The 19,839-nt window shown below is 41.7% G+C and overlaps 1 protein-coding gene across 11 annotated transcripts in view; it reads left to right on the forward strand.

The window, feature by feature from the left end:
* Nucleotides 1-19,077, forward strand: part of LOC135112263 (uncharacterized) — a 34,266-nt gene extending 15,189 nt beyond the window's left edge. For 2 of the 11 annotated variants that reach the window (XM_064026540.1, XM_064026543.1), the window contains exons 3-8: nucleotides 2,579-2,688; nucleotides 2,904-3,052; nucleotides 3,385-3,582; nucleotides 4,123-4,371; nucleotides 5,077-5,237; nucleotides 5,490-5,626. In XM_064026540.1, the coding sequence (XP_063882610.1) occupies nucleotides 2,939-3,052; nucleotides 3,385-3,582; nucleotides 4,123-4,371; nucleotides 5,077-5,237; nucleotides 5,490-5,493 (726 nt within the window). In that variant the 5' untranslated portion in view covers nucleotides 2,579-2,688; nucleotides 2,904-2,938 and the 3' untranslated portion in view covers nucleotides 5,494-5,626. Of the gene's footprint in view, nucleotides 1-2,578; nucleotides 2,689-2,903; nucleotides 3,053-3,384; nucleotides 3,583-4,122; nucleotides 4,372-5,076; nucleotides 5,238-5,489; nucleotides 5,748-9,684; nucleotides 9,924-10,512; nucleotides 10,643-11,888; nucleotides 11,953-16,038; nucleotides 16,601-16,633; nucleotides 16,764-17,857; nucleotides 18,427-18,965 lie in introns of those variants that run through there. The other 9 variants (XR_010274234.1, XM_064026534.1, XM_064026537.1 and 6 more) reach the window with 9 other exon arrangements.
* The last annotated feature ends 762 nt before the right edge of the window (nucleotides 19,078-19,839 follow it).

Consider the following 19,839-nt stretch of genomic DNA (forward strand, 5'->3'; position numbering starts at 1 on the left):
TATTGTTCAATGCCTCAAAAACTCAATTCCTCCATCTATCAACTCAACACTACCTTCCAGACAGCTATCCCCTCTTCTTCAGTGACACTCAACTGTCCCTCTCTTCTACACTGAACATCCTCGGTCTGTCCTTTACTTATAATCTGAACTGGAAACTTCACATCTCATCTCTAGCTAAAACAGCTTCTATGAAGTTAGGTGTTCTGAGATGTCTCTGCCAGTTTTTCTCATCCCCCGGCTGCTAACTCTGTACAAGGGCCTTATCCGTTCATGTATGGAGTATTCTTCACATGTCTGGGGAGGTTCCACTCATGCCGCTCTTCTAGACAGGGTGGAATAAAATAGTTTTCGTCTCATCAACTCCTCTCCTCTAACTTACTGTCTTCAGCCTTTCTCATCGCCGCAATGTTGCATCTCTAGCTGTCTTCTACTGCTATTTTCATGCTAACTGCTCTTCTGATCTTGCTAACTGCATGCCTCCCCTCCTCCCACAGCCTTGCTGCACAAGACTCTTTCTCTCACCCCTATTCTGTCCACCTCTCTAATGCAAGAGTTAACCATTATACTCAATTTTTTATCCCTTTCTTTGGTAAACTCTGGAACTCCCTGTCTGCTTTTGTATTTCCACCTTCCTATGAATTGAATTCCTTCAAGAGGGAGGTTTCAAGACATTTATCCTTCAATTTTTTTTTACTTTTCTGGGACTGGCATCTCAGTGGGCTTTTTTTTTTGTATTGGATTTTCATTGCCCTTGGCCAGTGTCCCTCCTACATAAAAAAAAAAAAAAAACACTATTCAAGGACACTGGTCTTCAATATCTTGTTTGGTACTCCATCTGGATCAGATGCTTTAATTACTTCAAGTTCTTCCATCATCTTAAGTATTTCCTCATAACTGACCTGGACTGCACTCAGTATATATCTCACCAACTTATCCCTTCCAGCATCAAACTCCCCTTCCACAGTAAATAACAATCTGAAACTATTGTTCATAACCTCCACCATGTCCTGTTTGGGTTCATTTATACAATTATCTATTATATCTCTTTTATAGTTTCTTCTCTTTATTCTTATTATCTTAATGTACTTGTTTCTAGCATCAATATATTCCTCCCATCTGCTCTCAGTTTTCCTCTTCTTCCATCTATTCCAAACATTTGATTTACAATTTGTAGTTCCTTTGCATTATGTATTGAACCATTCTTTACCCTTTCTACATCTCACTCCTCCTTTAGGTATAAATTTCTCCACAGCAGAATTATATTTCCTTATAAATTCATCTCATTTTCTGAAACATCTACATCTTCAAAGTCTTTCCAGCCCTTGGCAACAAACTACTTTCTTAATTTTTCAAAATCATCTTTACTATATTTAAATCTTCTTACTTTATAATTTTCATCAGTGATTACATTTTCATTTTTCAAATTAAATTCCATCAACATGTGATCACTTTTACCTAGAGGGCTATCAGAGTGTATTGTTTCAATAATTTCCATGTCCTTGGTAAACACTAAATCAAGTCTTGATGGTTTATCTCTTCCACTAAATCTTATATCACAGTCTACCCACTGAGTCATCAAGTTTTCCACCGTTCAGGTTAACAGTCTATTACTCCATGAGTTCTCACTTCTAGTAGTTGTCAATGTTTCCCACTTTATCTCCTTACAATTAAAATCACCAACAATAACTATATCACTACTTTCCATCACTATCTTTTCAAGACCTTTTAACACATCTACCAATGTCTCTTCGTGCTCTTCTTTTTGCCAAGCATTGGTCACAGGTGGCACATACACTCCTACATAATTCATTATCCTTTCTTTTCCACTTCTAATCATCACTTGTAGAATTTCAGACTTGTCTTCACTTTTTATTACCCTCTCCACTTCAACACACTTTTTAGTCAGAATGATCATTCCCCCCTCCTCCCTTGTCACTTCTGTTTTTCATCCATAAATCATATTTACCAGTGTCAGGAGTTCCTGATTCATTTTTCCATTTTGTCTCACATAATACAGCAACATCCGGTGCGGTTCTGTTTAATAACTCATTTAATTCCATCTTTGTTGACATTAATCCATTTACATTAGTATAACATAGTGTTTGATGTACCATTTCTTTATTCTCATGTCTCTTACTCTTCAGAAAAACTTCTCTTTTTGTTGTTTGTCTTTTTGTTTAGCCTCATTTATCAGCTCCTTTTGCTTCAACCTTTCAATCTCATCCATATCCCTGTTTATCCATACATTTTTATATTCTTCATCTCCAGACAACCTCCAAGACCCACTAATTACCTCTTCTGCTTGTACCTACATTGCAAACTTTGTGTGTGTGTGTGTGTGTGTGTGTGTGTGTGTGTGTGTGTGTGTGTGTGTGTGTGTGTGTGTCAGATATACACACAGCTCTGCAACACACACTTGCGCACACACACACACACACACACACACACACACACACACACACACACACACACACACACACACACACTGCACCCAAATCAGGCAGTTAAAAATTAAAGACCTGTTGTTGTTTGAGATCCCTTACCACTCCCCGTACTCTCCTTTTGTCTCATCCCACAGGCATTGTCCATGATGCTTCCTGTGTTGTGGTTCCATCATGGCAGGCATGGAAGTGCCTCTCACTACATCACTGCCTCATGATCATTGAGAGCATGGACACAGACACTGAGGTGCGGCGCCTCTCCCCCATCACCCTCATTGCCAACACAAGCCACTTTTTTTTTATCTTGTCCTTATAAATCTATTTACCAGATTGTCAATTCCACATGGGATTTTTTGTGAGTGTTACTAATGCCTCCTCCTCCTCCTCCTCCTCCTCCTCCTCCTCCTCCTCCTCCTCCTCCTCCTCCTCCTCCTCCTCCTCCTCCTCCTCCTCTTCCTCCAGGCCCTAGTGGGTATGTGGACCTCCTCAATGGACAGATGGACAGAGGCTGGTGTGCTGGCTACATGTATCAGGAGCAAATCTCAACCTTCTTCTCTGTTGTGGCAACAGGGATGACATATGAGATGGCCATGACCAGCATGCCCCTTCAGGTACTGCTGTGGTGCTTGTAATGGTGTTGTAGTGGTTGTAATGGTGGTAGTAGTAATAGTAGACAGTGATTGTAGCTATGGTAATAGTAGTTGTAGTAATTTTCAGTGGTATAATAATAATAGTAATTGGAGATAAACAGCAGGCAATTTACACCAATCTTTTTGACGCATAACCTAACATCATTTAACCCAGCCTAACCTCACAACCTAGCACAATCTCACCCAACACTAAGCCAACCTAATCTAACTTAACCCAATCAATTATTATTTCAGGAGCTGCATCTCTAACCTAACCTCACCACACTGACCCTCCACTCACATCACATCTTCAGGTGCTACATCTGCACCTGCCACACAGTCCATCCTCTGAGGCCGTTGTCCTGCTCATCTTCCCAAAGCCTCAGCGTTATGACACCTATGTGGATGGTGTCTTTGTTCCCCCAGCCAACCTCAACACCTCTGCAGCCGGCTACAAGCTGTTGCCTGAGAACCCCACCCATCCTCAGGCTTTCCTTCCCATGTTGGACAATGTAAGGGATGGCTGTGTGCTGTGTTGTGTTGTGTCGTGTTGTGTTTGGAATGTAAGGGATGGTTGTGTGTTGTGTTGCATTGTGTTTGGAATGTAAGGAATGACTGTGTTGTGTTGTGTAGGGAATATAAGGAATGGCTGTGTGTTGTTTTGTGTTGTTTGAGGCACTGGAGCTCTGTACTTTGCCCTGTCAGTTTGGGGCAAAGGACCAACTGCTCTGCCTTGTCTCTTCCTGCTGGTAACAGAACAACCACTCAGCCTTGCCTCTCCCTGTCAGTTTTGTCATGCCTCCCTATCTGTTTAGTTTTGTCATGCCTCTCACTGTCAGTTTTGTTATGCCTTTCTCAATTTTGTCATGTCCCCATGTCAGTTTTGTTGTGCCTCCCTGTCAGTTTTGTCATGCCTCCCTCTCAGTCTTGTCATGTCTCTCCATGTCAGTTTTGTCATAGCTCTCCCTGATAGTTTTAGGCAAGGGAAACACTATTATGCCATGCCTGTCTCTGTCGCCACCTCTCCAGCTCACCCAGACCCTCCCCTGCAGGCAATGGGGACCAGCTTCTTCCAGCGCAGTGCTAAGTTGGTCCATGTGGTGCTGTGCGAAGGCCACATCCTTGACATCAAGACCACACCCATGATCACCCTCACCAGTGGCCTCATGGTGAAGGAAGATGAGTTTTATGAGCAGAACGTGGTGTTGAATCTGGCCAGCCTGTTTGAGGTATCCCCAGACAACATCAGGGTCATCAGTGTTATGCAGGAGCTCTCCAAGAGACAACAGGGAAGGCTGGAGGTGGGCACAGTGAGGATGCATGTTGGGTCTGGTCTGTGTTGAGTCTGACTGTGGTGGGTGCAGCTGTGTTCAGTGTGGCTGTGTTGAGTCTGGCTTTGTTGGATCTGTGTGTTGTGCGTGGCAGTGTTGGTCTGTGTTATGTGTGACCATGTTGTTTGTGGCTGTTGGGTGTGGCTGTGTTTGGTGTGGCTGTCTGGGCTGCCTGGTCTCCCTTACTAGTAGGAGCTCAACATGCAAGACTTATTCTCAAATGTTTGGGAGTTTCAACTAATTGGAGATCTAATGGAATTTATCTGAGTTTTCAAGGTAATTTTTATGACACTTGTGATAGGGAATGATCTCACCATGAAAGGGCAGGATCAAACCAGTTTATGCTGTGAGGCTTTACTGTGGAAGTATGTGGACAGCTGTGGTGTGCCTAAGCTCTTGGGATGTAGCAGGGTGGTCCACAACACTGTCCCATTACACTAGGAGCCAACGGAGCTAAGAGTGTGAGTGATGTGTGCAGGAGTGTGTGATGCTTTGTGTGGGCCATCCTGTGTGAGATTGCCAGCCTGGTATATAGATAGATAGATAGTGGTAGTTTAACAAGGACTGTGCCAAATGAATGGGAAAGTTGCCTATGAGATTCTTACTATTCATTATATCTGAAAATAATTACTAAAGAGAACAAAATGTTTAAGAATACAACTTAAATTTACTTAGGCTGAAGTGGCCAGCGCTCACACTACAAGCCTGAATGGCGAGGAGGAGGAGGGAGCAATTGGTGGGGAGGTGATTCCCTACAAGAAGCTGGTGCAGAGTCTGGAGAAGGCCGTCAATAGATTCCAGGATGGATCATGCAGCAACTGTGCCTCTCTCTCTTGGTAAAGTGAACCTCTGCTCTCTGTTCCTTTGTGATCTTATGTTGTCTCTTCCTCCAGTGCTTCCTCTTAAGGCAAACACTACTCTGTCTCTTTACTGCCTTGAGTCATCTCTCACTCCTGTAACTCCTTTTGGTAAAATAACACTGTTCTCTGCCCCTTTACTGCCTTGAATCATGTCCTCCTGCACTTTGTCATCAGCTGAACCATTAACAGAGGTAGTGTGTTCCTCCAATACCCACCTCTCTTCCTCAGGTGAGTGACCCCATCGAGCCACCACCCAAGGAAGCCCCTCCAAAGGCCACAGAGGAGGAAGGCAGTGTTGTCATTCTGGATGCCAAGCTGTTCTACAAGCAGCAGGAGAAGGAGGTGGCAGAGAAGATCAAGGAGAGCCTGGCAGTGACTGAGTATGCCAAGCCATCCAGTGCATTGGTGCTGAGTGGTGTGTCCAGCAGTGTGGTGCAGGACACAGTGTTTGAAATGCAGCTGTCCTTTACTGTGCTGGATACAGAGGTGTGTGTGTAGTTGTAGTATACAGGGACTAAGCTACACACCTCTGGTTCTGTCTCCTCCTTTATTCATCCATCAGTTTATGTACATTTCTTGCCTCTCTCACCTTTGTTTTTCTACTTGTGATAAACAGGGGCTGGGCTACATTCCTTATCTCCATCTCTGTATTCATTCAGTCCTTGTGTGTGTGTGTGTGTGTGTGTGTGTGTGTGTTTACCTAGTTGTATTTACCTAGTTGTGAAATACAGGACAAGAGCCACACTAGGCTCGTGCCGTCCCGTCTCCATATTGACTTTTATCTAGATTTTCTTTAAATTTATGAATTGTCTTTGCACATACAGTCTCATCCTTAAGTTCATTCCACACTGTAATACTTCTGTGTGGGAAGCTATGTTTCTTGATGTCTCTTCTGCAAACACTCCTATTCAGTCTCCTTCCATGTCCTCTTGTGTCTCTAGTATCTGGTATCAAGAGGTCTTCTCTGTCCGACTTTTCCATCCTTTCCAGTATTCTATATATATAGCTATCAAATCACCTCTTTCCCTCTTTTTTTCTAGTGTAGTCAGGCCCAACCTCTTCAACCTTTCCTCATAACTATACTCTCTTAAGCTTGCAAGGATTTTAGTTGCAGCTCTGGATTCTTTCTAACTTTCTTGTATCCTTTTTCAAACTTCGACCACACTGATGCTGTGTACTCCAATCTCGGACGTATCATCGTTGTTATCAGTTTTTTATCATATCTTCATCAATATAGGAGAATGCTATCTTGATGTTTTTCAGCAGTTTATATGTTTCTCCTATAATTTTTGTTTATGTGCTTCCAAAATGATAAATTATCAGTAATAATTACTCCTAGGTCTTTTTCTTCTGATCTTATAGAGATTTCTTCATTCCCTAAGTAATAGTTGCCAACTGGTCTTTTCACACTTTTTCCAAACCTCATCACACTACATTTTTTAGCATTAAACTCCATGTTCCACCTCATTAACCCTTCATTAATCTTAATTAAGTCCTGATTTAAAGCATTGCAATCCTCTTCATTTGTTACTTTCCTCATAATCTTAGCATCATGAGTGAAAATGTTCATGTAACTTTCTACACCTTCTGTCACATCGTTTACATAAACTGTGAACAAAATAGCCACTTGTTACTGTTCTCCAGTTCGACCTGCTGCCTTTAATTACTGTCCTCATTTCTCTGTTTGTCAAAAAGTCAGTCATCCACTTTAACAGTGATCCACTGAGTCCTCCAGTTTTTTCCAATTTCCATATTAGTCTTCTGTGTGGAACTTTATGGAATGCTTTTCTCAGATCTAAGTATATGCAGTCGGCCCATCCATCTCTCTCTGGCACTATATCTAATACTCTTGAGTAGAAACTTATCAAATTTGTAACACAAGATCTTCCTTTTCTGAAACCAAACTGTTTCTCTGTTATCACCTTGTTGTCTTCTAGGTATTTCACCCATCTGTTCTTGATAATCTTTTCACAAATCTTCGCCATCACATTTGTGAGCGATACTGGTCTATAATTTAATGGATCTTCTTTACTTCCGGTCTTGTGGATTGGGGTAATATCTGCCCATTTCCAATCTATGGGTACTCTACCTTTTACCAGGGTGGTGCTAATTATATTGTGCAACGCTGAGACTAATTGTGAGCTACACTCTTTTAAAATCCAACTGGAGACACCATCAGGACCCATTGCTTTCCTTACATCCAGGTCTTCCAACATATTCTTTACTTCATCTACTGATGTTTTAATCTCCTTTAGGTCGGTCCCTTTTTCTAATGCTGTCCTCTCACCTCTGAAATCATTTTCCTTAGTAGACACAGTGTGGAAGTATCTGTTAAACACTTCAGCTACCTCTTCTGGGTTATCCACTGTCTCTTCTCCAGCTTCTACTGTCCTTATTTCATCTTTACTCTTTAATTTTCCATTAATGAATTTATAAAATAATTTTGGTTGGTCTTTACATTTCTCCACAACATTCTTTTCAAAATTTTTCTGCTCATCTCTGCGAGTTTTAAGAAATTCGTTCCTCTTCCTTATATAATTGTTCCACAGGTCCAGTCTCCTGTTTTTCTTCCACTTGTTCCATGCTTTTTCTCTCTCCAATCTAGCTGTTGCACATCTGTTGTACCCATTTCTCTACTCCCTCATTATAAATGTCCAGGAAAGCTGTCCACTTTTCCTCTATGTCCTCCTTTTGAATAACCATGTTCCAATTCACTTCACTGAAATACTTCCTAAGTTGTCCAAAGTTAGTCTTGCTGTAGTTTATGTAGCCATTCTCTTCTGTGGTCCTCTTTTCTTATACTGAGGTTATTATCCATAGCTGTGAACTGAATCAGCACATGATCACTTTTTCCTATTGGGTTTATGTATTTAAGGTCTTCTACTATTTCTTGTTTCATGGTGGAAATTAGATCGAGCCTTGAAGGTGCTTCATTTCATCTAAATCTTGTGTCATCTGTAACCCATTGTGTCTAGAAATTTTCAGTAGCCAGGTCTAGTAGCTTGTTCCCCCATGATGGCTCACTGCCTTCCATGGTCCAATTCTCCCAAGATATCTCTTTACAGTTAAAGTCCCCCATCAGGAGTATATCGTCATTTTCCTCAAATAACTCTGCCAAACGTGTCCTTGTGTCCTCAAGCATTTTGTTATATTCATCCTCTCTCCAAGAGTTGGAATAGGGGGGAACATAAGTCACCACAATGTTACAGTATCTTACAATATTCTGTCTTAAGTTTATTTTCAATACTTCTGTCTCCTCCACCCCATATGTGACAGATTCCACTAATAAATCCTTCCTAATTAGAAGCATCACACCTCCTCCCTGTTTATTTTTTCTATTTCTCATCCAGAGGTTGTATTTTCCTTCACCAATATTTGATATATCCCTTCACTTGCCAATTTAATTTCAACAATTCCCATGATGTCCGGTTTCTCCTCTTTTAATTTCTTCGATCTCTCCAGTTAGCTCTTTTTCTTCTTGTAATGTCCCCACTAATTTTTCCACACATGTCTTTTCCTTCTTTTCTCTTTCAGTCCACTGAGGTGTATACTCTTCCTTCAGACCGAATACCACGACAGTTTTTTTCTTATCCTCAGTTTCTCTCACCAAGTTTTCTTTGTTTTATAACTTGAACAACTTTTTCTGTGAGCTTTTTGTTGTTTGTCTTTGTTTGTTCCTCCACAATTTCCCTAAAATCAGTCTTTTCTTTCTCTTGTTCTTTCTTCCAATTTTCCTGTTTTACGTTTAACTCTTCCACTTTGCCTTCATATTCCATTGCTTTCTTTTCATATAACGTTTGTTTTTTATGTAGATCGTCATATGCACCTCTCCACACCCCCTTCTCGGTGATCAAAGTTTCAACCATCTTCTCCATCTTGTCAAATCTATCCTTCATTTCCTTCATTTCAGTTTCCAGTGTGATAATTCTCCTTCTCATCATTGCTTTCCCGACCCTTCAGTCCTCTTCCCCAAATCCCGAGGTCTCTCTGTCTAGCCTTCAAGACGGTCCCCATTGGCATAAACAACATAGTGGGGACTGAAGTAGACCCCTCTTCACCGCTCATTATAACAATTTAACTGCTTTGGAGACGAAACAGCAACGAGTAGAACCAGTGTGAACTCTCATACTCTGTATTTCCACTAGGGCAACTCTCAGTGACGTAGATGGCTGGATTTTTAGTGTGTGTGTGTGTGTGTGTGTTTAGTAAACTTTCAGGCCTTTTTGGTTCCCATGAAAGGACTCAAAGATACACCAATAATTATTCTCTCTCTCTCTCTCTCTCTCTCTCTCTCTCTCTCTCTCTCTCTCTCTCTCTCTCTCTCTCTCTCTCTCTCTCTCTCTCTCTCTCTCTCTCTCTCTCTCTCTCTCTCTCTCTCTCTCTCTCTCTCTCTCTCTCTTGCTTCTCTTCTCTTCTCTTGCAGGGTGCACCCACCAGTGACCTGGGCCACAAGAGTGATCCCTGGCAGGTCACGGCAAGTCTCTTGGGAGGTCCGCCAGGTGCCATCCTCATGGGCACCACCACAGTTCCCAACAGGAATGGCACTGCCATCTTCACCAACCTGTCTGTCAGCAAGCCCGGGGAAGGCTACAACCTCACTTTCACCATCACCTACCCCAGCTATGCTCCAGCCCTCACCACCACCCTGGAGGAGACCTTCAGGTAGGTGCAGGTCTTTATTTATGTAAGAGGGGGACTGGTCAAGGGCAACAAAAAGTTTAAAAAAGCCCAATGAGAGTGCCAGTCCCTAAAGAGAGGTCAAAAAGAACCATCCAAAGCTGGAGCACAAGTGTCTGGTGTAAGAACAGAAGAATAAGAAAATAAGTGAAGCTGTAAGAAGCCATCAGGCCTACACATGGCAGTCCCTGTACAAAGCATGCTTACCTATTTCCACCTATCAACCTCATTCATAAATTTGTGTAATCTTCTTTTAAAGGTCACTAAATAATCAGCTTCATTACTGAGTCCATTCCATTCATCCACCACTCTATTTAAAAACCAATTCCTTCCTATCTCTTTTAAATTTAACTTAATCAGGGTACATTAATGGTGTCTCTAGGGATTAGACCTTGACAGGATACTGAGGGAAATGCAAGTCTGACATACCAAAAAGGAGAGAAAAGGATCTCAGTATTTACCAAGATACAATTACTATTGGAGTCACATAAGTGATCTAATAGTTGGTCTTCTTTTGGTCTCCCCTCAGTGCATAAGTGATGTAATAGTTGGTCTTCTTTTGGCCTCCCCTCAGCTTGACACAGATGAGTGCAGCAATGGTCCTGCAGCAGCCCAGCATAGTGCAGGCCGGACAACCCACCACCATCACTGTTCACTTTGTTGACAAGGACTCTGGCTTGGTTTTTAATGGCCTGGCTTTCAAGGTGAGGAGACAGACAGGCATGATTGACTTAAATGTTGCATATAAAGAGTAATAAAATAATATAATCTTTGTTAACATGATGTGAGGAAGTGAGGAGACCGACAGGAATGATTTTTTTTTCTTTTTTTTTTATAGAGTAATAAAACAATATAATTTCTGTTATTGTTCAGTTTGTTGACAAAGATTCTGGATTGTAGTTTGATGGCAAGGCATTGAAGGTGAGGAGATGACAAAATCAAGTTAAATTTTTTGTGATAGCGTAATAAAACAATATTAATTCTGTTATCAAGAGGCATTCAGTTTGTTGACAAGGACTCTGGCCCAGTGCTTGGATGGCAAGACTTTAAAGGTGTGGTAGACAGGAATAATCGAGTCAAGTTTATTTTTTGCATACATGCATGAAGTAATAAAGCAATATTATTTCTATTATCATGATACATTCATTCAGCTTGTTTACAAAAATTCTGGCTTAATGTTTGATGGTGAGGCTTTCAAGGTGAGGAGATGGACAGAAATTACTAAGTTAATTAAGGGACTGTAATTAACTTTTTTGAATGGAAATGTGTGCAAAAAGCAACATTGGTCTGTGCACACTGAAAAATCATCCAGCACTTTGGCAACAATCTGCCAAAGTTTGAGCTGTGTGTCTGAGACATAGCTTGTTTACACTCAGGCTTTAGATTACACCTTGTGGTACTCCTTATGTTTTGCTGTTTTTCATAATACTGTATCTGTTTTTTTGTGTGTGCATGATTTTTGGAGACTTTTTCAGATGTGTGGCATGTTATCCCTAAGTGGTGGGAGGGGAGGGAGTGGGACAGTAATTACTGGATAATGAGTCAGTACTCAGTTGGCCTAAGGTGAGGCCAGGGCATGTATGTACTGCCACGCTGGTGCCAGACCATCCACATGACTCATAAAATTTATGAGAGGAATTGTGTTACTATCTTCTGTGAAGACCATAACCATAGCAGAGTCTTGTAAGTACAGTCACTAGGGTGTTGTAGGGAGGTCCACAACACTGTTCCTTCCCACCAGAGACCAGTGGGGCTAAGAGTGTGAGTGATGTGTGTGTGAGTGAGTGTTGCTTTGTCTGGGATTGGTGGCCTGGTGTATAGATAAGTAGATAGATGAAGGGAGTAAAATTATACCCTCTCTGTTATCCTTCCATAAGAAAGCACAGAAGTTGAGAGGAATTGCATCTGTAATGTATTTTCTTTCCTGAGCCTCTTCTCTCTCCTCCTCAGGCCAGACATTTGTGGGCAAACTGCTGGCAAAGACTGCTGAGGGACACTTTGAGGTTATCCAGAGGTATGCCAAGTAAGAAACAGAAGAGAATGTTACAAGGAGGAGGTAGCAGGCACCTGCCAAAATGATAATTACTCCCAGTGAGGTCTAAAGCACTGGATGATGGGGTGCTGTGAACTTATCATTAAACGCAGCTGTGACTTCACTGAATGTTTCCCTTTGTGTCTCACAAGAAAAGGGGACAGTCACAGCGTGCTCTCTAAAGACAACTCTCTTCCTTCACACAAAACTACAAGCATCTAATTACACACACACCCTTCACTCAATTATCATGGAGACTCCTACACCAGCCTCATAGAGTCATCATCGGGGGAGGGGACAACAAATGTCCCCAGGTCAGACTGCTCTTCTGGTATCGACCCTAAGTGTCTTGACACCGCTCAACTTTTTCTTCATTAACTCCTGCAACATTTGCAGTCTTGGATCAAATTTTCAGTCTGTAAAAACACCATCTCTCCTCTACTAAACCTTATTTTCTTTTCCTCACTGAAACACAGGTGTCTAAGGCAACTGACATTAGCCCCATTTTTGTTCTCTCCTACTTTCTCTATCATCATTTTCAATCCAAAGCTGGATGTTGCATTTATGTGCACAACAACTTAACCTGCTCTCTTGCCCACGCTCTTGAATCTTCCGAGTTTTCCACCATCTGGCTACGATTACAGTCACTCTCAAACTAAATGTATCTGTGCTGTATACCTCTCACCTAACTCCTCTGACTTTAAAAAATTCTTTGACTTCTTAACTTCCAAAGTGGAGCACATTCTGACCCTCTTCCCTTTTGCAGAGATCTCCATTCTTGGAGACTTCAATGTTCACCATCAGCTTTGGCTTTCCTCTCCCTTCACTGACCATCCTGGTGAACCAGCCTTCAACTTTGCTATCCTCCACAACCTAGAGCAATCGGTGCAACACCCTACTTGTATTCCTGACCATCTTGGAGATATGCCCAACATTATTAATCTTTTCATAACCTCTAATCCTTCTGCTTATGCAGAAGGATTAGAGGTTATGATTCTCTGTTGTTGTTAGGATTCTCTGTTGGGCTCATCCAGTCACAATCTCATATCTTTATCTTGTCCTATCACTCCAGTCCTTCCTCAGCATCCCCATAAGCAGAAGTGCCTCTAGGATTTTGCCTCTGCTAGCTGCAGGGACCCAAGGAGATATTTTGCTGATTTTCCTTGGAATGACTACTGCTTCCATGTCAGAGACCTGTCTGTGTGCAGAGTACATAACAGAGGTAGTAGAGTCTGACATGGAGGTGTACATTCCTCACTCTTTACCTTCCAAATCTTGGTTTAACACAGCTTGTTCTCTTGCTATACATGATAGAGAGGTGGCCTACAAAAGGTACTTAAGCCTTCCATCACCAGAATATCATGGGCTTTATATTTTTGCCCGGAACCATGCCAAGTCTGTTCTCCAACTAGCCAAAAACTCCTTCATTAATGGAAAGTGTCAAAATCTTTCAAGATCTAACTCCCCTTGTAACTTCTGGCACCAAGCCAAAAACATCTCCAATAATTTTGCTTCTCCTTCTTTTCCTCCTTTATATCAACCGGATGGTACCACTGCTATCACATCTATCTCTAAACCTGAACTCTTCACTCAAACCTTTGCTAAAAACTCTACCTTGGACAATTCAGGGCTTGTTCCTCCCTCGTCTCCACCCTCTGACTACTTCATGCTACCTATTAAAATTCTTCACAGTCATGTTTTCATGCCCTCCCTGGCCTAAACCCTCGGAAGGCTTATGGACCTGATGGGGTGCCTCATATTGTTCTCCGAAACTGTGCCTCTATGCTTGCACCTTGCCTAATCAAACTCTTTCAACTCTGTCAGCATCTACCATTCCTTCTTGCTGGAAGTTTGCCTACTTTCAGCCTGTTCCTAAAAAGGGTGACTTCAAATCCCTCAAACTGCCATCCTATTGTTTTAATTTCCTGCCTATCTAAAGTTTTTTAATCAATCATCAACAAGAAGATTCTTAAACATCTTTCACTTCACAACCTTCTATCTGATCACCAGTATGGGTTCCATCAAGGCCACTCTACTGGTGATCTTTTGGCTTTCCTTACTGAGTCTTAGTCATCCTCTTATAAAGATTTTGGTGAGACTTTTGCTGTTGCTTTGGACATATTAAAAGTTTTTGATAGAGTTTGGCACAAAGCTTTGATTTCCAAACTACTCTCCTGCGCCTTCTATCCTTTTCTCTGTAACTTCATCTTAAGTCTCCATTCTGACCGTTCTATTGCTGCTGTGGTAGATGATCACTATTCTTCCTTTAAATCTATTAACTGTGGTGTTCCTCAGGGTTCTGTCCTATCACCCACTCTCTTCTTATTATTCTCCAGTGACCTAAACCAAACTTCTTGTCTTATCCACTCCTACACTGATGATACCACCCTGCACTTTTCTTCATCTTTTGTAGAAGTCCAACCCTTCAGGAAGTAAAGAGTTCATGCAGGGAAGCCACAGAAGACCTGACTTCTGATCTCTCTAAAATTTCTGATTAGAGCAGAGCAAACTTAGTATTATTCAATGCCTCAAAAACTCAATTCCTCCACCTATCAACTTGACACAACCTTCCAGATAACTATCCCATCTTCAGTGACACTTAACTGTCCCCCTTTCTACACTGAACATCCTTGGTCTGTTCTTTTCTTATAATCTAAACTGGAAATTTCACATCACATCCCTAGCTAAAACAGCTCTTATGAAATTAGATGTTCTGAGACATCTTCACCAGTTTTTCTCATCCCCCCCCCCAACTGCTAACTCAGTACAGGGGCCTTATCTGTCCATGTATGCTTTACATGTCTGGGGGGGTTCCACTTGTACTGCTCATCTAGACATTATGGAATCAAAAGCTTTTTGTCTCATCAGCTCCTCTCCTCTAACTCACTGTCTTCAGCCGGTTTCTCATCACTGCAATGTTGCATCTCTTGCTATCATCTACTGCTGTTTTCATGCTAACTGCTCTTCTAATCTTGCTAACTGCATGCCTCCCCTCCTCTGACGGCCTCGCTGCACAAGACTTTCTTCTTTCTTTCACCCCCTATTCTGTCCACCTCTCTAATGCAAGAGTTAACCAGTATTCTCAATCATTCATTCCTTTCTCTAGTAAACTCTGGAACTCCCTGCCTGCTTCTGTCTTTCCACCTTCCTATGACTTGAATTCCTTCAAGAAGGAGGTTTCAAGACACTTATCCTTCAATTTTTGACTGCTGCTTTGGACCCTTTTATGGGACTGGCATCTCAGTGGGTCTTTTTATTTTTTGGTGGGGGGAGGGGGAGGGTTGTTGCCCTTGGCCAGTGTCCCTCCTACTTGAAAAAATAAATAAATAAAAATATCACCACCCATATCTTCCCAACACAAATACTGACAACAACCCCTGTGTCAGGCTGTATGTACCAGATGAGGCCGTGTCAATGCTCACCTTTGAGAACGTCATATTTGAGGCACCTGACGTGAGACAGCAACTCATAGCCAAGGTTGCTGTCGTCTCCGCTAGCTGGTACGTGGAGTCCTCTCGAGTATTGGTGTCAGTCTGGTAAACTCTGGAGCTCCCTGCCTGTGTCTGTACTTCCTTATACGAGACACTTCTTAAATTTAGGGTAATTCTTTTGGCTCTGTCTTCTAGAGACTGGTACCTCAATGGTCCCTTTTATTTTTATTTATTTATTTATTTATTTTATTTCATTTTATTTTATTTCATTTCATTTCTTTTTTTTATTTTTTCCTCTCTCTCTCTCTCTCTCTCTCTCTCTCTCTCTCTCTCTCTCTCTCTCTCTCTCTCTCTCTCTCCTTTTTGTTGGCCTTAGCCAGAGTTCCTCTTACATAAAGGAAAATCTTGTATACTGATGTACATACTTATGGAAGTTAGGATAAAATGTATTGCATGTTGATGTACTGTTTAAAACCCCAATACCTCACACTACAGACTATTAAAGATGCAGAATCCTTGCTGAACCATCACTGGAACCATGAAAACACCCCTGAAAACACCATAACAACTGAAAGTATTGGAGGTAAGAGAGAGAGTAAAACATTTGGGAGTGCAGTTTATTATGTCTCCCATACAGGACTGGTGGTGTATCCCTCACATCTGGTCATCAAGGAGTACCCCATGGTCAAGTCCTTGCACACCGATCTGTTCTGATGGAAGCAGTTGGAGGGTGTGGAGGATGTGGTGAGAATGACTGTCCTTATCACCCATCTGTTATATCCTTCAGTATCTTCTTTTCTTCACCTGCACTGTGTTTTTTCCTCTTGCATCCTTCAGTAATATTGTTTTCTTCATGCCTCCTGTGTTCTTTTTGCTTCTGTTCTATCCTTCATTATACTTTTCTGTTATATCCTTCAGTGATATCCTTTTTCTCCTGCAGTGTATTCTTTTTCCCTCTTATCATATCATGTATCCTTCAATGATATCTTTTCTTCATCTTTGCTGTATTCTTTTTCCTCTACCTTATCCTTCATTATCCATTTCTTCACTCATCCTGTATTCCTCTTTCTTCTTTCTTTAATGCACACTTTCCTCCACACACACAATTTAAACCTTTCTATCATGCATAGTTACCCTCACCCCCTCCTTGCCCCACGCACACACACACACACACACACACACACACACACACACACACACACCTCTAATGATGTTATGGTGATGTGACACAGTTGGAGGATGGAGTGCTGAGTATGTTGCTGCAGTCAGTAGACATGCTGGCTGCTGGCTGACGGAGTGTACTGTGGCCCCGTTGATTTCACTCTCAGCAATGACTCCAAGAAGACCATAGCAGAGTACCAAGTGTGTAGTGAATTGAATGGCTGTATTTTTCATTCTTTCTTCTGTGGTAAAAGAATGTCAAAAGCAAGCTCGTTCATCGCTTTCTTGTCTTCCTGTAGTCATTTTCATTGCTTTTATATTCTTTCCACTAATTCTTCTCTCTTCCTCTACTTCCTACAGTCACTTTCATTTAAGTTTTCTATTCATTTCACTAATTCTTTTCACTCTCTATTTCTTATAGCCACTTCCATTACTCTTTCTTATTCTCCTCTCTCCCTCCATGTCTCACAGCCATTTTCATCGTCCTTTTCTAGTTCACTAATTCTTCTCACTTCCTCTGCTTCAAGATAACTGGACCACAGGAGCATGTTGTCACAGCTCTAGGGAAACTGTGCACATCCCTCAGCAGTAACATAGCTATCCCAGTAGTGACAGGATATTTGGACACTCACTACAATGCAAGGAAAGTTTACATCAAGGACCAGATCTTGTGCTGCTCTTGGAGAAACATTGTGCATCTCTTGAACGAGAGTGAGACTGGGGACCCTCTTCTAGATAATCGGAATGGTTCTGAAGTTAGCCTTGTGTCTTCTGTCCCTAAGGATCCTCCAGTCCTTGCATCTCCCCTTTGGCACCATATCTTGTGCTGCTCTCAGAAAAAAGTGCTTCTTTGGAATGAAACTGAGAGTGAGGATGGTGTTTCAGGTGAAGGGAATAGTACTGAACTTAGTCTCATTTCTGGTGTCCCTGTGCATCTCTCAGTCCTTATATTAATGTGATGTCTTGCTAACTCTCATGCTGTCTCATTCAGTTTGGTACAATTGTTTACTGCAAATTTAGAGTTTAGTTTTCAATGTAAGGTCACTGATAGTAAAAGGAGTGGTTAAATGCTTCTCTTTCTCATCTTGTCTTCCTTTTTCCTTGTCTTCTTCCTCATTTACTTGCATTTCTCTCATTCTCTACCTCCTGGTCTTTTCCTTCATCCTTCTCTCTCTCTCTCTCTCTCTCTCTCTCTCTCTCTCTCTCTCTCTCTCTCTCTCTCTCTCTCTCTCTCTCTCTCTCTCTCTCTCTCTCTCTCTCTCTCTCTCTCTCTCTCTCTCTCTCTGCAGCACAAGGATGGCCAAGGAAATCCATCTCAAATACCCAGAGATCCTCCATGCCGCTCACCCCTTCTTCCTCTCCCTCAAGTTTGTGGGTGCTGGTGGCTCTCTCCTGGATGGAGCAGTTTTCGTGGTGAGACACACAAGAAACCTTAACTCTCATGCCTTGGGTCTTATGGGAACTGTTTTCAAAGAGAAAGAGTCTGGTTTGTGGTAAGACACACTTGGGAACCTTAACTTTTATCCCCATATTGTGAAATGCCTGAGGTGTTATGAGAACTGTTTTCAAAGAGGAGTCTGGTTTGTGGTAGGAAGTGCGGGGGAACCTTAACTTTTATCCCCATATTGTGAAATGCCTGAGGTGTTAATGGAACTGTTTTAAAAGAGGAGTCTGGTTTGTGGTAGGAAGTGCGGGGAATCTTAACTTTTATCCCCATATTGTGAAATGCCTGAGGTGTTAATGGAACTGTTTTAAAAGAGGAGTCTGGTTTTTATGATTGGTTGATTGATGATGCAGAATATTATTAACTATTTCCTGAATCATGAAAAAAATGTCCTTGAAAATCCCATCAGCTTTCATAAGGACTGTTTTTCATGATAATGAGTCAGGTTCTCATAGGTGTTTCTTTCTTCTGGTGATGCAGAATACTTGTTAAACTATCACCAGAATCATGAAGTACCCTTGAAAAATTCCAGTAAGTATTTCTAAAGGTCACTGAGATGGTTAGTCCAGTGACTGTGTGTTTTGTTGTTTTCTTGTGTATATTTTGTCTCTCATTCCACGTAGTTCTCTTGTTTCTTCTCAGGATCAAAAGATATTGATTGAGATACTGGGGAGGGATGTGAGTGCATGCCCAAGGCGAGGCAAGAGAGAGAGAGAGAGAGAGAGAGAGAGAGAGAGAAAGTGAGTGTGCGTGTTTTATGCACAGACAGAAAACATGTAATTTTTGTATCATTCCAACATTTTCCTCTTCTCAATTTTCCTGTTGCCCTTCCAGATATTCAGCTTTTCTTTGTTCCTTCAGTGAAAAATCTCCCTTTCCTTAACTCTGTTGTATCCCCTCAATATCCAGCCTTTGTTTGTCCCTGCAAATAATGGATCTTTTCTGTGTATTTCCTCCAGGATCTATTTACCCAAGAACAACTTGTCAACAATTCCTGTAGATGTCGTCATCAGTGAGGTCAGTGTTAGATACCAACTTGCTGCTCAGGTGTCTGTTGTACCTGCTGGTTGGGCATCTCCACTTTGTCTCTCCTGGTAAGCAAGTATGTATGTGTATGTGTATCTATTGATTTATTTCTGTGTGTATTGTGTCTGTCTATCTGTGTGAATGTGGAGAGTTTGGGATGAATCTTGCTTGATACCTGATGTGGATGGATTGCTGTGTGCCTCTCAGTGCAGCAGCCTGTCAGTCCAGACGGCATTTGGACAGCTGTTTCTCACTCCACATATTTACACAAAGGTGCTGACAGATTAGCAGCAGGGAGTGGGGAACTGCAGTGGCTGTAACTCATATGACTTCACTGGTACCAATCCAGACCACCTGGCTTCCCCAGGGACAGGCTTGTGTCACCCCTGACCTTACCTCTACCTATACATCTACCACTGCACTACATTTGGAATCTGGTTGAGTACATGTACTCAGACCCAAGCCTGATGTGTAAGTGTGTGTGTGTGTGTGTGTGTGTGTGTGTGTGTGTGTCTTTGTCTATCTCTGTTGAAATCAAGTCATTGTTGTGTCTTGGAGGGAATAAGTGTGTGTATGTGACTATCTATCTATTTATCTATCTATTTGTGTTTAAATAAAGTTGTTGGTAGCATCTGAGGGAATGAGAGGAGTGTGAGCTCAGTATGATGTGCAAGGAGTTTATGGATGTTTTAACATTTTGTAATATAAGTATTTATAAGTGTGCATATCTTTTTTTGCACGCAAGATTTTAATACCTTACTTTATCATTTTGTCTGCATCTAACATACAGTCTCTCTCTCTCTCTCT

This window comes from Scylla paramamosain, chromosome 23 (genome assembly GCF_035594125.1).
Source record: "Scylla paramamosain isolate STU-SP2022 chromosome 23, ASM3559412v1, whole genome shotgun sequence".
NCBI lineage: Eukaryota > Metazoa > Arthropoda > Malacostraca > Decapoda > Portunidae > Scylla > Scylla paramamosain.